The sequence below is a fragment of the Periophthalmus magnuspinnatus genome, chromosome 10 (genome assembly GCF_009829125.3).
Source record: "Periophthalmus magnuspinnatus isolate fPerMag1 chromosome 10, fPerMag1.2.pri, whole genome shotgun sequence".
In the NCBI taxonomy this organism is placed as follows: Eukaryota; Metazoa; Chordata; class Actinopteri; order Gobiiformes; family Gobiidae; genus Periophthalmus; species Periophthalmus magnuspinnatus.
The window spans coordinates 5471799-5486008 of NC_047135.1; the positions used below are offsets into that span (position 1 = coordinate 5471799).

The 14210-nt window shown below is 41.0% G+C and overlaps 1 protein-coding gene across 1 annotated transcript; it reads left to right on the forward strand.

Annotated features, from left to right (window-relative positions):
* Positions 1 to 11772: 11772 nt before the first annotated feature.
* On the forward strand, positions 11773 to 14122 carry LOC129456629 (protein diaphanous homolog 1-like). The gene is made up of 6 exons (XM_055225042.1): positions 11773 to 11877; positions 11980 to 12074; positions 12507 to 12608; positions 13117 to 13356; positions 13426 to 13555; positions 13932 to 14122. The coding sequence occupies exons 1-6, from the start codon at positions 11817 to 11819 to the stop codon at positions 14120 to 14122; spliced, it is 819 nt and encodes a 272-aa protein (XP_055081017.1). The 5' UTR covers positions 11773 to 11816.
* The last annotated feature ends 88 nt before the right edge of the window (positions 14123 to 14210 follow it).

Below are 14210 nucleotides of genomic sequence, written 5' to 3' on the forward strand. Positions count from 1 at the left end.
TATTGTGTCTGTGATGGCTCATACACGTGCAGCACATATAATAAGAGGTGCCACTGTAATAACTATGGAAAAAGTACATCTGGTATTCAGATTGTCAGGAAGGAGTCGCAGCGGAATAACCTCCCCTCTATTCAGTTGACCTAAGGTTAACATAAAAGAACAGTTTAAATAATTAAAGTTTGATTTCTGCTTAAGATTCATATCATTTGTTCTCGCCAACACAATGCATACATTATCTCATTCTCTCTTGGCTTTTTACTGGTACTTGAACACATTTTCCCCAGTTAAAGATATTTACAGAACTCCACATCAGTTACTATAAACATTAATGCAGACCTTTTTTTCAACATCGTATTATCCAAAAAACTTGTCAAAAATAATGGTGAAGAAGGTTCCACATCTGCTGTCCTATCAAGGTGTAATAGAGTAATATAGGAGGGAGCAATGGGGCTTGAGTCTGGAATTAAACAGAGCTTTACTGGAGTGAAACGGCATTCAAGGTTGAGTCAAGGGCACCATTTCTGAAGCAGCCGGTGAACGTGTCTGCTGACAGGAGCGCACACACGTCTCTCTCCAATCGTATGAGGATTCACCCGCTGACCCGGCGCCTCTGTTTTTCCCTCCAGTGGGAGACGGGGAATATATTTCGCTGAGATGTGTTGCTTCTTTCGCATCCAAAAAGATTGTATCCATCCTTTAGGGCGGATAGGAGGGATTGGGAAGCGTCTCCATCTCCCTGACCCCACCTGGCTCCTTCTAAATTCTCTCATTCTTTCGGCTTCTGTCTGTGTGCCCTGACATTTCGCTGTCAGAGTGTCTTATTATTTTGTACAGCACATTTCTGATCAGGATTCTACTCTCTCCGCTGCTTATCCGATCGTTATAGTCCCCTGTTCCACTTTTTCACTGATTTGTTTTTCTTTGCTACTTCCTATTCAGCATAAGTTAATTCACTGTATCTCCCTCAACAGCATCTTCCATTAGACCTCTCATCTCTCTCACTTTGTTTGTTTTTAAAGGTCACTATAGCTGTATCTTTTTGTATTCTCTCCTGCGCTTTAAGTTTTCACCTCTGTTATTTCTCAAGGACTTCTTTTGTCTTTGGCATTCATTTAAGCTTTGTACTTGAGCTAACTTTTATTCTTTTTCCCTACTTGTTTACTAGTAGACCGTTTCAAAAAGCAGAGAGTGCTTTCTCTAGTTGTTTGAATGCACTTTTGAATGCAAGAGTTGCCTGACTAGAGTAAGCAGTGTTCATCATGCAACCGGACAGCAAAGGAGACAGAAGAGAGTTGTCATGGTGATAAAAATCTCTGGAGGGCATATTTCCCCCTTCATTTACTCTCATGTCCACTCTGTATGCTGTCTCATTCCCTCTTTGCATCATGTGGTCTTTGTCTCCTTCGCTAAGCTATACTGACCTGTTTGTTTCTTTTGTCCTGCTCCTATCTCTTTTCCATACCTCCTATTGTTTCCTTTCCTTTTCTTGTTAGACTTTTTTTCCTGTCTTTGTCCGTCTCTGTGGTCCTCACCTCTAGTCGGGCCCAGTGAGAGAGGGAGAGGCAGAGGAAGGCAAGGAATGCTAATTTTACCAGCACAGCGACAGGCAACCGGAAAAAAAGAAAAAAAAAATACAGAGTAGGAGAGAAAATGTCACTCGTCTGAGGAAATGAGATGGCCATTACTCTGTCGGTGTGTGTGTCTCTACAGAAAAGATCAGGGTGGCAGGCTGACTGACATTTTGCATATTTTTCCGGCGCTTTGCCAGGCTCCCCTGCCGAGTAAATGATATATATGTATATATAGGTGTTCGCTTTTGTCTGCAGGGTGCAAATGCAAATAGCTGCATGTATGTAAGTCTCAACATTTTTTTTCCCCCTCTCCCAGCAGAAGACCTGTTCCTTACCCCGTCTTTTGTTTTTCCAGTCAATCACACGTCTCTCACTTTTTCTCCATCTCGTCCCCCCCTCCATCCCGCTCTCATGTCGGAAATGTAATCACGTTCCGAGGGCTGTGTCGAGGTGAGAAGAAGGGGCGAAAAGGAGTTTAAGGGAACGTGGCGAAGAGAAAGAAAAAGGCATTTGTATGTGTACCCAATTACCACTCCGGCGTGCCCAAAGTCACCTTTGCAAAGAACGGACGCACACTCTGAAAATAGCTGCTTTCATCCCGCCTCCTCGGAGCGCGTGTTACAGTGGTGATGAGGTAGACTGAATAATATCATGGGCCTCTTTTGGTCGGCTCGCTCTGGGCTTATTAAGCTTGTGTCTTTCCTGTGGGTGATTGCAGCCCAGTGTGTGAATTAATGTGTATGTGTGTCTTATGTCTGATTGCAACCCACAGGTTTCAGGCCAAATCCACAGCCTCTGATTAGATGATGTGATGTGAGCAACAGGACAAACGTGGGTGGGAAGTTGAAGAGTGACCATTCAGGGTTGATTGACTTTGATTTGTTGACAAAAAGATGAATGCACACATACTGCCAGAGAGTAGAAATGCTGTTCTTGGTCAAGTTTATCTCAAATAATGTCAACCAACACCTCATTTGCAGAAAGTTTCGCTATTACTCAGAAAATTATGAATCATACAAGAAAAGTTGCTCTTTGAATTTAAGTGTTTGGAACTTTAGTGAGTCTCATAGTTTTTTATTTAGGCAGTAAAAGCTTAAATGACCCAAGTTATTAGCTCAGTGAAAGAGTGGATAATTATGTTGGTATTGGTTTGTTTAATTTGTCTCCCAGAAAAGAGAACCAAAAGTTAATGATCCATTTAAAAATTTTAAAAGAAGGCGAGCCAACAGGAATATTGATAAAAGTAAATATGTAGATCCTAATCACTGAACCTAGGATTCTGTCCTTTTAAAGAATATAGTTTGAAGTAATTTTCTCAACACTTACTTTAAACATGAGGTAAAGTTAGTTGCACAAATGCTTTGAGTTGATAACCTTATACATGTTTTTTTTTTTTCTCTTTAAACATTCTTTATAACCCATTAGGTTAGACAACATGATTTATGTTTATTGCCATTGCCAATAGAACTATGTTGCAGAATGAATAACAATAACCAAGAGTTTTCTCCAGAATTGGACATGTTTCTGGACATAGTTAAAGTGATTTACTCTCACCAGCTGTTGCTATAATGCATGCTCTATATAGGTTGTATTAATTTTTGTTTCTGTTTAGGTGTGCATTAAGTTTAGTTTTTTTCATCAGCCTTTGGTGATGAATAATGTCCAAGGGTACAGGTTATGTTGTGAGTGCTGCGCTGATGATGAAGATTAGCGCAGGAGCCTGCAGTCAGTGTGATTACTTGGAAGTAAAGCGATGCAAAAATAGTGCACTTGCCCTTGTTAACTGTGGCCTCGTTCCGCCGTGCTTCTTAATTAAGAGACCATAGGCCTCCCAGCCCTGCCTTCTATCTCATTCTCCATTGGGGCATAAAGGGACAGAGCAGAAGGAGGAAGAGGGTTTCACATAAAAGAGCCGTGTGTCAAACAATACACCAAAGATAAAGCGATTGAACAGGAAGAAGAACTAAAGTATCACTACTTTCAAGTGTAGGTGACTGCAGAAGTCGGCTGTGGGTTTACAGATGGTTGTGAGGGATGGAGCGTGCGGCTGATCCACAGTCTCCATTTCCCCTGCTGGATTGATGTCAGTCATTCCCATTGCTGTCTATGTGTCAAATATGTGCACCCATGTGGTTTTCAACTAGTAATCTGTTCATCTTATTCTTTACTTTTCCATCTGTATGGGATCTTTCGCCTCGTCGCGTCCCATCTCCTGCGATCACATCTGACTGACTCCTTGGGAATAAGTCCGTGTGCTTTCGTGTGTGTGCATATTTGCGGTCAGATACATGACTGTGAATATCCATGTACGCCGCCTGGGCTATCTGTGCTGCTCGATCATGTGTTGTCAGGGAGTTGTGGAGAGTGGGATAGTGGGTAAAATTTTAATGGTGCTGCCATCTCTCAGTAGCTCCTGAAAAAGGCCAATGTGGACTGACACACTCAGTGAGCCGAAAGAAGAGACAAGACAGCGAGAGGAGCGATAGCCCACTAGACATGCACACTGATGCTTGGTCACTGTAGTCTGCAGCACAACAAGAAGTACCATTTTCTAGGACATGTTATTGACCTGCTCTGCACATCCTCTTAAAGGAGCATTATATAACCTTTCTGGTAGAGGGTCAGCCACCTATCTCCAAAAAAGACATTATTGCTTTGCCTGAAATGTGTATGTGTAATGCATTAAACTATCTATCTAGCATTTATTCAATTATAAGTGAAAAACATATTCTTATTGTGAGCAGGGTCACCTCTCCACAGATTTGCCCTGTAACTTGGCCTAGTGGATGCCTCTTTCTTGTCTCCATTTAGATGGATAGGTTTAATGCCATACTGTGGAACCTTTCCATGACAAGCAAGTGGTAGACTTCTCATCAGTAAAGTTACACAATGCACCTTTTATTGCTACATTTAGTGTATTGTATAGTTATATTACTACTATCTGAAGCTTTTTTGAAAGGACAATAGAAAATGAATTGCTGTTGAAAATTGAGCATTTTATTTACTTTACTTTTTACCCATACCAAACACAATATACAATAGGAGCAGTGAATCCTGTAAACATTTATCTTTTGTGCCAATGTGCCTCTCCCCATCCATCATATTTCCACAGTTAAGTCCAAGCCTCCCACTTTGTCCCTCAGGAATGAGTGAGGACAGTGGATATTCGTCTGTTGGCAGTGTTTGTGCATGCATTTCTGAGCACAATCACAAAGCCATGTGCACACATTGACTCTGTCACTTAACAGGTGCCAGTCTCTCGCTGTATTGTGCATTGTGTTGTTTTCATTCACCTGCTCTCAAATAGCTATTTGATTGGCAACACATCCCTTGACGCCTCAGGTAGCACAGCCAGGAATCCGATGTGTGCAGCATGTGTGGTACCGTCTAGCCTCCTTCAGCCAATGCCTGATTGAGGCCAGCAAACAGATGTTCTCATTGATTCTGTCATGCATACATTTTGGTTTTACCCCCTTTTTTTTTTTTTTTTTTTTTTACAGGGGGAGGTAAGTTTTATGCAGTTGGATGAGACCCTTTTTCCTTTCCCATTTGGAGTGAGGAGTTGCCAGATCATGGTTGTCATATCCCTCCAGCTACTTAGATCGCCTATGATCTAGTGTCATTGATGTAGCTCAAACACCTGCAGTAGAGATCCCCTAAGCCTCTATAACAAAGAGATGAGTTCAGACGCAAATGCAAATATGTGCTGGCTTTGTTTCTTGGCACATGAACTGGTACCTCTGCCAGCATTTGTGATTTAAGTAAATAAAATAAATAGCTTAAGGTTTCCCACAAGTCAGTATATAATTGAGTCCGAGCTCGTCTTTTGGTCTTGGAAACCTCTTTGTTCTTATCCCTTATACTTCCTCCACAGTCTCCTGATACACACCGGCTTCTTTTGAATTTGTTCTATTTGACTCGGCATCATACTCGTACTTCTAGTTGTGCTTATTATTTCCTGAACTTCTCCTTGGCTCTTTAATGCCGGCACGTTGGTTTGAAGAAGGCATACAGTGACAAGTAGTTATAAGAAGCTGCAGAGTATTTTTTGCTCACAAGACCCCTTCTCAGAGTCTGTGCGCATGTGTGTCCCGTAAGCCATCAGTGACATTTGGAGAGGCAAAAGTTCCTCCGCCTTCTCCAGCCCGCGCACCGTCCCTGGGCTGAGCTTAAGGGGTAATTAGACCTAGTAGTTCTGGCCCCTGTCCTCTCCTTGGCGCGTATGTGTAAATGCTTTTGTGTCTTTTTATACATGTGTGTCACTCATTTCACCATGCGGTCAAGTCACATTGGCTAATCAAGCCTGTGAGCTTAGCCTGGAGAGACTGTGAGAGGACGAGGGAGGGGGCAGAATTGGGGAGGGATGGAGCAAACGAGTGCTTTTCTTTGTCCTCATCAGCGAAGCAGAGATAAAGACGAGTGAAGCGATGTATGGCTGGACACAAGAGGATCGGAGCGGCAGGATTAGCGTCCCACCATCGGCTTTTAACTGTCCTCTGCGGCATGACACCACATAGTCCTTCATCTCTGTCTGTGGCCTTTCATCTGTGTTACTTTGCATAAGTCAGAACTCTGAATTTCTAAAGAACTCCTCCATCAATTTACCATGCTCTTTAGTGACTTTTCCCACCCTCTCTTCTCCACCGCTATCATTCCATAAGGTGATAATGAATATTTGAAGGCGGACGTGAATGCTCGACCTAATCCTCTTTGCCCAGGGCAGGGTGTTCTCAAGGGGTGCATTTGTGTTCCAATTCATCTAACTTTTTAAATTGAGATAGAAAGCTAATTTATAAGTTTCCATGTTTCCCGTCATATGAGAATGTCAGTGAGCCTTCTTCCTTCGTCGATCATGCAAATCTAAAATTCCTGGATGTATAGAGCCTCTGCTGCATGAGGAATTTCTACAAATATTTGAATCGACATCCAAACCTATAGGCTACAAATGCACTGTCAAAAATGAATCCAATTGATGTGCTTGACTCCTTGCGCATCTTGTTAAATGTAGTTTAGTTGAGGTAATGTAGATCTCACAAATGTCAGTCTTCATATTTGATATTTACATACCCAGCTATCTGCTCGAGCAATCCCCAAGCCGCAAGGCTACACTCTCATACATATAACATTTCAGAATGTTGCATCATGTACAATCTACAACAGCAAATGAGTGATACCCAATGACATTGTTGAGGTTGTAATTCACTATCCTCCCCCTAGAGGGCACACTAAAGTCCTAGTGGATGTCAAGGACACTCACATTTAGAATAACAAACACATATTCACATCTTGCCTGACTCATAGCCCTGTTTTAATCATTGAACTTTTGTATAAGACCTCTTTTGTTTCATTCATCAATCATCCTCTGTGCCCTTTGTCTCAAGGTCATGAAGTTCTTTTCCTCACCTTCCTGCTCTTTTATTGGCTGTCATCGTCACAGTTTGCTACCTTTTATTTGTTGTCTCTGTCTTTTGATTCGATTTGCTTTATTCCCTGTACGTTTTTCCTCAATCCCTCCTATCTCCCCTCCTTGTAATTAGCCCGTGTAATTGCTGTAGTAAATCTTTTCTTCTGTCCCAAGGAGACTGGCTGATATGGGACTGATTTAATAAGCACACCATCCCCGGCTCACCTCTCCTGCTCTTGTTGTTGTGCTGTGCTTGCGGGCGCGGGCTTGCCTATGTCCTATGTGTTATTTGCTATAGGGATTTATGGGGTTGTTTGTGGGCTTTCAGAAAGTGCGAATTTGAGTTCAAGGTAGTGCTGTGTCGGTGCCCTGACTGTAGTGCAACCTTATCAGCAATGCAGCCAGCATCCTCCTGTATGTGTGTATGAGTGTGCGCTGTCTAATCAGGGAGCCTGCTACGTGCCGTGTGTGCGTCATTGCTGAAGACCTTCATGGCCAGAAGAGCAGAGAGAGGTCAGATTGGCCCTGAGAGAAAGACACAAGCACTCTCCCATGCACACTTAAAACTCCAGCTCTCTACAAACCTCTTACTAGTTTCTCACAAATGTATTTTGGCCTCTGCCATTACAGATGGTCATCTTCTTCTTGTTAAACAGCTAGAGAAATGCAAAATAGTGAGCTTGAGGTTAATGACAAACACTGACTGTCATCCACAACTTCGCCACTAGAGGGCAATGTGGCTCCACGTATGAATGCAACTTGGCTGACTGGAGCGCCGCACATTATGCCTCCTATAGTTTCAACAAGTACATGTAAAACATACAAAATTAATTGATTACACTGACTAATGCAATAGTAACTTTACATACATTTTTATACAGACATTATACGATAACACACTTAAATTTTAAGTTGAGTGATTTTGTTCTCTTGAAGAATTGAACACTCTAGGCACTTTTTTAAAGACAAACTTTTTTTTTTTCAGTTTTTGCTGTAAGAAACATGTCAAATTTAATTCATATGTTCTATAAAATACTTAAATTGCATATTCGCAATATGCCTATGCACAAGTAAATGAATGCACTAATGGCTAAAGTATATCTCCATGGTATATCTCAAATGTTACTTTTCAAACTACACAAGAAATATTTGCCATGACCAATAAGTTTAGAATGAAACAGACAAAATATTCTTGAATACAACTGAGGAAATAAAAGTGATAATAATAACAAACCAATACATACTTTTATCTTTCTATGTATATACTGTAATAAAAATTGACTTTTCTTGTGAAAACAAGCAAATTATGTATGATTTTAAAATTCAGACACTCTGTGTTTTTTAGCCTATTTTTTCTTAGTTGACAGGCGTATCTGTCCCTAATACATTTAAACTTTTATTAATTGGACTCCCCCAAAATAAATATTAGGCTGCAATTGCACTGTTCATGCACCAGGGGAGCGCATGTGAGCAGGCTCCAGGCCCCTCCTACTGACCCGCCCCCTGGCCTATGTCCGTCCCACATCCTGCCCTGTCCCCCTCCCTCCTGCCGCACCCAGCCATCTGCTCCTTTTCAATACACACAGCCAGGAATCTTTTCTCCCTGTTTCCTTTCACAGAGAAAAACAGGATGAAGGGACTCTTTCAGACCTGGGGTTACTGTGGAAACCTCTTATTCTCCTTCTGTCAAACACGCTTACATTGTGGCACGCACGCACATACACACTGCTATAGAGGGTGACACAAGACTAGACATTTAAAGTTTAAAAGGACCAGGGATACAGCTGGCCGTCTGTCAGGGCATTGTGTACCCTTTAGACAAAGAGTGCTCTCCTTTGTCAAACTTTTCCACTACTTTTTTGTATAATACATTTTTCTTAATTGTAAAGTTTAAAAAGTAAGGTTGTTTATTTGCAAAATCTCAAGACATTGTTTAGTTTCCCTGGAGTTATGGTAGTCTTCATAATGACATGTTGACTTAAGATTTGTTTATGTCTGACTTTTTCCACATAACTTGCAGCCTGTTGATGTAGAAACCATAACTTCTCTGCTCCATTTAATCTTGTTCACTCAGGAATTCTGTCTGCATGTGGGGGGAAAAAGTTTTTGGATTATTAAATTATTTTGTTCTTCTCAAACTTGTCCAACAGAGGGCTCTGAACATGTCCTGTTTCTCATATACAATGGGGCCCTGATCATCTGAAAGCTGTTAGTGGGTTAAAAATAAACCGCCGCTGCGACAGGAAGTGGGCATCAAAGTAACAAAGTGAAGGAAAAGTACAGCCATTCTTTCCAAAGAATACTCTTAACTCTTTTAAAAGTGAGCCTGTTGTCTGTTGTGGTCACAGATGAAAGTAAACGGGTACATGTCTCTCATACATTTGTTCTTTTGTTTCCTTCTCCACTGTTAACTTTTCACATTGGAGCTTCAAGGCTGGCTACTCATCACCTTTTCCAGTGCACATTATTTCGCCTTTTAAGGAAATGGAGAACAGCAGAGAAGTGCGGGGGAGTGTGTTAGCGGAGGGGGGGGCGTTCGGACCGATACAGACCACTCTTTGTGCACACTCACACATTCTGAGTTACATATTGACAGAGACCTCTGCATGACTTGGCTCCTCATGAGTCTGTGAAGTCTCCCCCTCTCCATCCCGCTTCATCTGTCTGCCTCTTCTGTCCCTTTCCTAATTAAAAACAGAAGTTAGAAATGGAAGAATTTGGTTTTATGACACCACACACACACACACACCCACACACCCCCACACATGCACACACTTGTACACACACACACACCCCCCCCACACACACACCCCTCCCCTCCTCCTCATCATCTTTCAGTGCCAGGCAGCTGTTGGCTTGCATAAAAATGGGGGGAGAGGGGCTTCCCGGAAAACTGACTGTTTTTGTGCTGGTTGGAATGGTAGTGATTATTATATAAGAAGTTCTGGTATCTTTTTGTGCCAGGAGTAAACAAAGTGCAGCTGGATAAATAACAATGTTGTTTGTCCTACTTTTCTTTCTTTTATAAAAGTGTCTGTATGTGCTCGTCTCATCTGCCTCTGTCATCCCTTTACCTCCCCCACAATGACTAAGTGCTAAGTAGGGCAAATACACATATTCACCACTAGGGGCGCCATCAGCCCATAAATGGATGGAGCCGGCATGTGGGAGACCAGAGAGCAGCCATTTTACAATCTGCACACCAGACCCCATTTTATGAATCACCCATGATGTCAACATCCCTACGAGCAATCTGATTGGCTGGAGTGCAGCTGCCACTGTAACACAGATGCTCACGCTCACAATCCCACGTTAAGAGACCTATGCTTGCTGACCCACTGACACGATGCTCTAGGTTGTCCCACTAACTGGATTTAAGATGGCAGACAGCTCAGAGATTAGGCTCCTTACAGTCTCTAGCCTCTATACTTTGTCAAAATGAATCGTATATATTAATTCAATCACTTTATTAAAATGATATCCATCTCACCATTTACGTCACTAGAGTTTGTTTCTTTAATTCTCAGTGGGAAGTCTTTTATTCCCCAGAAACTCAACAGTGTTTGGCCCCAGTCCCCATGTTGATTTCCACTTGTTTATTTTCATTTAGGCTGCTTCCCGTGGGGCTTGTGCCGTGCTGTGCAAAGAGATCATGTTTTTTCCTCACAGATGTTCCAGATAGTTTAACTTTGTGCTGGTGTACTTCCTGTTTGGTTTTCCTGTGTGTCCTTTAGTGAGCCGTGATTATGACTCCAACACTCTGTACAATAGTATCAGTGACCTGTCATAATGATGTCTCCACCTGATAAAACAGAAAATACTTCCGATATCAAAATAACAAAACAAAAAAAATCTTTTAAGGGACATTGGTTCTTAAGTTATTCCATGGAGTTATTTTTAAAGTTTAACATTAAAGTTGATTAAACAAGAACTGAACTTTGACTGTACTTGCAACTGGCGCCCATACTGTTTATAACTGAATAATTATTTTGGACTATTTTGATTTATACATTTTTGTAGTTAATTGGTTCTAATGATTTTCATGCACTCATCTATCCTATACCAAAACTGATCAGAATTCATAACTACACCAGGATGACACTGAGGTCAGTTTCAAAAGCAAGATTAGAAAAAAATATTACGCTGTCTCTTTATAAAAAGTTTACAAACCCTTAAGCTAGGAGAGTTACAGTTGCAGACAATAAAGAGTTGATGTTTGTACGGAGTGGCACAAAGGGGCTTATTGAGCTCCCTGGCTGATTGTGAGAGTGTGCTTTGAATGAATGGGTAAGCGGTGAAATAAGGGCCTCACTTGGCTTGTTAACAGACTGTCCACAGATTCCACTCTCACTAAAACAAAGCGCTGTTTGACCAGGAGTGGACAGAGATGGGGAATAGACTCTTTGTCCTCAAATCAGTTCTTCTTACTATCTTTATAAAGTGCACATGTTGTACGCAGCAGCAGCTGGCTCACTCACATAAGTGGAAGACCATATGGCAGCTGTGAGGAGAGCTCTTCCCTTTTCCTCATTGTCTGACCTTGAACAATACCATAGTGTTGTCAACCCACAAGATATATATATTACCGGTACTTTTAATGACAGTTGGATCAGAGTGTACATATGAGTATAACTTCCTCATCCTTTGGGTTTATTTTATAATTCTGTATATCCTCATAATAAGATGCAGATCAATCGAAGTATTATGATTATAAAAGAGTTACCATACCCTTTTTGGGATGTTAATTCTGTTGATGTGTTCCTCCTGATCATTAATCTGTTGCTTCACTTTTTCCATCTTTAGCCAAAAATGTGCCTGATGGTGGAGATGACAAGAAGAACATGCAGAAGAAGAAAGCTAAGGAGCTAAAAGTTTTGGATGGAAAGTCTGCACAGAATCTTTGTATGTACCTTTTTTTTTTTTTTTACCCTCAAATGATTTTACTGTAGATCCTTGAAATGAGCAAAGATGTATTTCATTAAATGCACTTAAATCTTTTTACAGCCATCTTCCTGGGATCATTTCGTCTTCCTTATGAAGAGATCAAAAATGCAATCCTGGAGGTTAATGAGAAGATCCTTACAGAGTCCATGGTCCAGGTATAAAACACTGTTTCCTGTATCAGATAAAGTAGAATTTATTAACATCTTAAAGTAGAGATATTTTGTAAAGGCAGCTCTTGGGGTCAAATTGCGGCCACTGTGTGCTGTCCGCATCTATTTTTTATTCCCCAGAAAAGGGGTAAGGCTGGCATTGTTAGCATTACTGTGAGGGTAAAACTCCACCTCTGGCTCAGAAAGTTGTGAAAAGCCCTTTATGAAGTCTTTAAATATATGGATATGTGAATAATGTGGATGCTAGGAATGTGTTAACAAAAAGAGGAATATGTTTGGACCCCTGCAAACTATTTAAAGTTAATTTGTTGTGTTTGTCACCTTTTCAACACCATAAAACTCAGGTAAAGTGCCTTTTTAATGTATTCTATATTCATCTTTTTAAATTGTACATTTTCTTCTTTCGCTGTCACATAGAACCTGATCAAGCAACTCCCAAGCCCTGAGCAGCTAAGTGTCCTGGCCGAGATGAAGGACGAATATGACGATTTGGCTGAGTCTGAGCAGTTTGGAGTTGTGGTAAGAACAAGGACATTGTGTTTACATCTAAGGACTGTAAACAGGAGGTATAACTCTCAGCTGACTCCTACATGACTAACTACATACAAAGCATTACAAATGTTATCAGACAGGTCAAATTGTAAATGATGTAGAAAGGAAATTGATGCACCATTTTACTAGTGTCAGTATGTTAAGATAGAGGGAGAGTCAGGCTGCAAAACACAGTGGGCCTTGTGCAGTGGAGGAGGAAATGAGTAATGGGCAAAATCCCCTTCAGTCGCCCTGGACCACACATCCTGTCACTGTCTGGACACCTACATTCACCAAATCAGGATTCATTTCAAAGTGCATATTTTAAACTCATCTAGAGGCATTTGAGACATTTGAGGAGACTGAAATATGAAGTGTTAACTAACCCTAACATAGACTTAAACATTCTTTAATTGAAACATTTGAAAAAAAAAAAAAACAAAAAAAAAAACACTAGACTGAAGTATTTGCATTTTTCTTTTATTAATATTTGCAGATGTCCAGTGTGAAGAAGCTCACGCCTCGACTCCAGGCCATTTTGTTCAAGCTGCAGTTTGAGGAGCAGCTCAACAACATTAAGCCTGATGTGGTGTCTGTGACCGCAGCCTGTGAGGAACTTACCAAAAGCCAGTCCTTCTCCCAACTGCTGCAGATTATTCTCCTCATGGGCAACTTCATGAACGCTGGGTCTCGCAATGGCAAAGCATTCGGTTTTTCAATTTCTTATCTCTGCAAGGTAAATGCAGCCATCCAAAACAACAGTTACACCTGACCTGTATCACTATATTTTCTTCTTTTTACTTAGTTACGGGACACCAAATCTACAGATCTCAAAATGACACTGCTACATTTCCTGGCTGAAGTGTGTCAGGAGCAGTACCCGGAAGTTATGAGTTTTCCTGATGAGCTCATTCATGTGGAGAAGGCCAGCAGAGGTACAAATACAACTGAAGTAGACCCTTTTCACAAAAAAATGTCATCAAACTGTCATCAGTAGAAAAGTTTTTAAGAGAATGAATGACTGTTTCGCCACTCATCCAAGTAGCTTCTTCAGTTCTGATAAAGCAGAGTGAGTAGCGAAATGTATTCACTCTTAAAACCTTTTTTCCAGTTGAGAGAATTCTATTTTCTGTAACCTACCTGGATGACTGAAGGATTGCACAGGCAATCTTTATTGCATTGTTAATAATTTGGAGTCCTCAACGGTCTCTGGCTTATGTCTTCTATTGCATTACTAAATGTTGTGTTATATATGTGCACAAGTGTGTGTTGTATTGTTTATTTCACCTCTTCTCCCATTTCTTTCTCCAGTATCTGCAGAGACTATTCAGAAGAACCTAGAGCTTATGGGTCGCCAGATCAAAAACCTTCAGAAAGACCTGGAAACTTTCCCTCCGCCACAAAATGAAAAGGATCAGTTTGCGGAGAAGTTATCTATATCCTTCACATTAGCATCAGTCTTGTCACATTATAATAAGTCTAAATCTGCGCTTAAATATTAGAGTAAAGAGGTGATACACAAATTATTTTCATGTAATAGTATTCATGTATTAGTAGTATAGTTTGTTTTGCTGTAGTACAGATGTATTG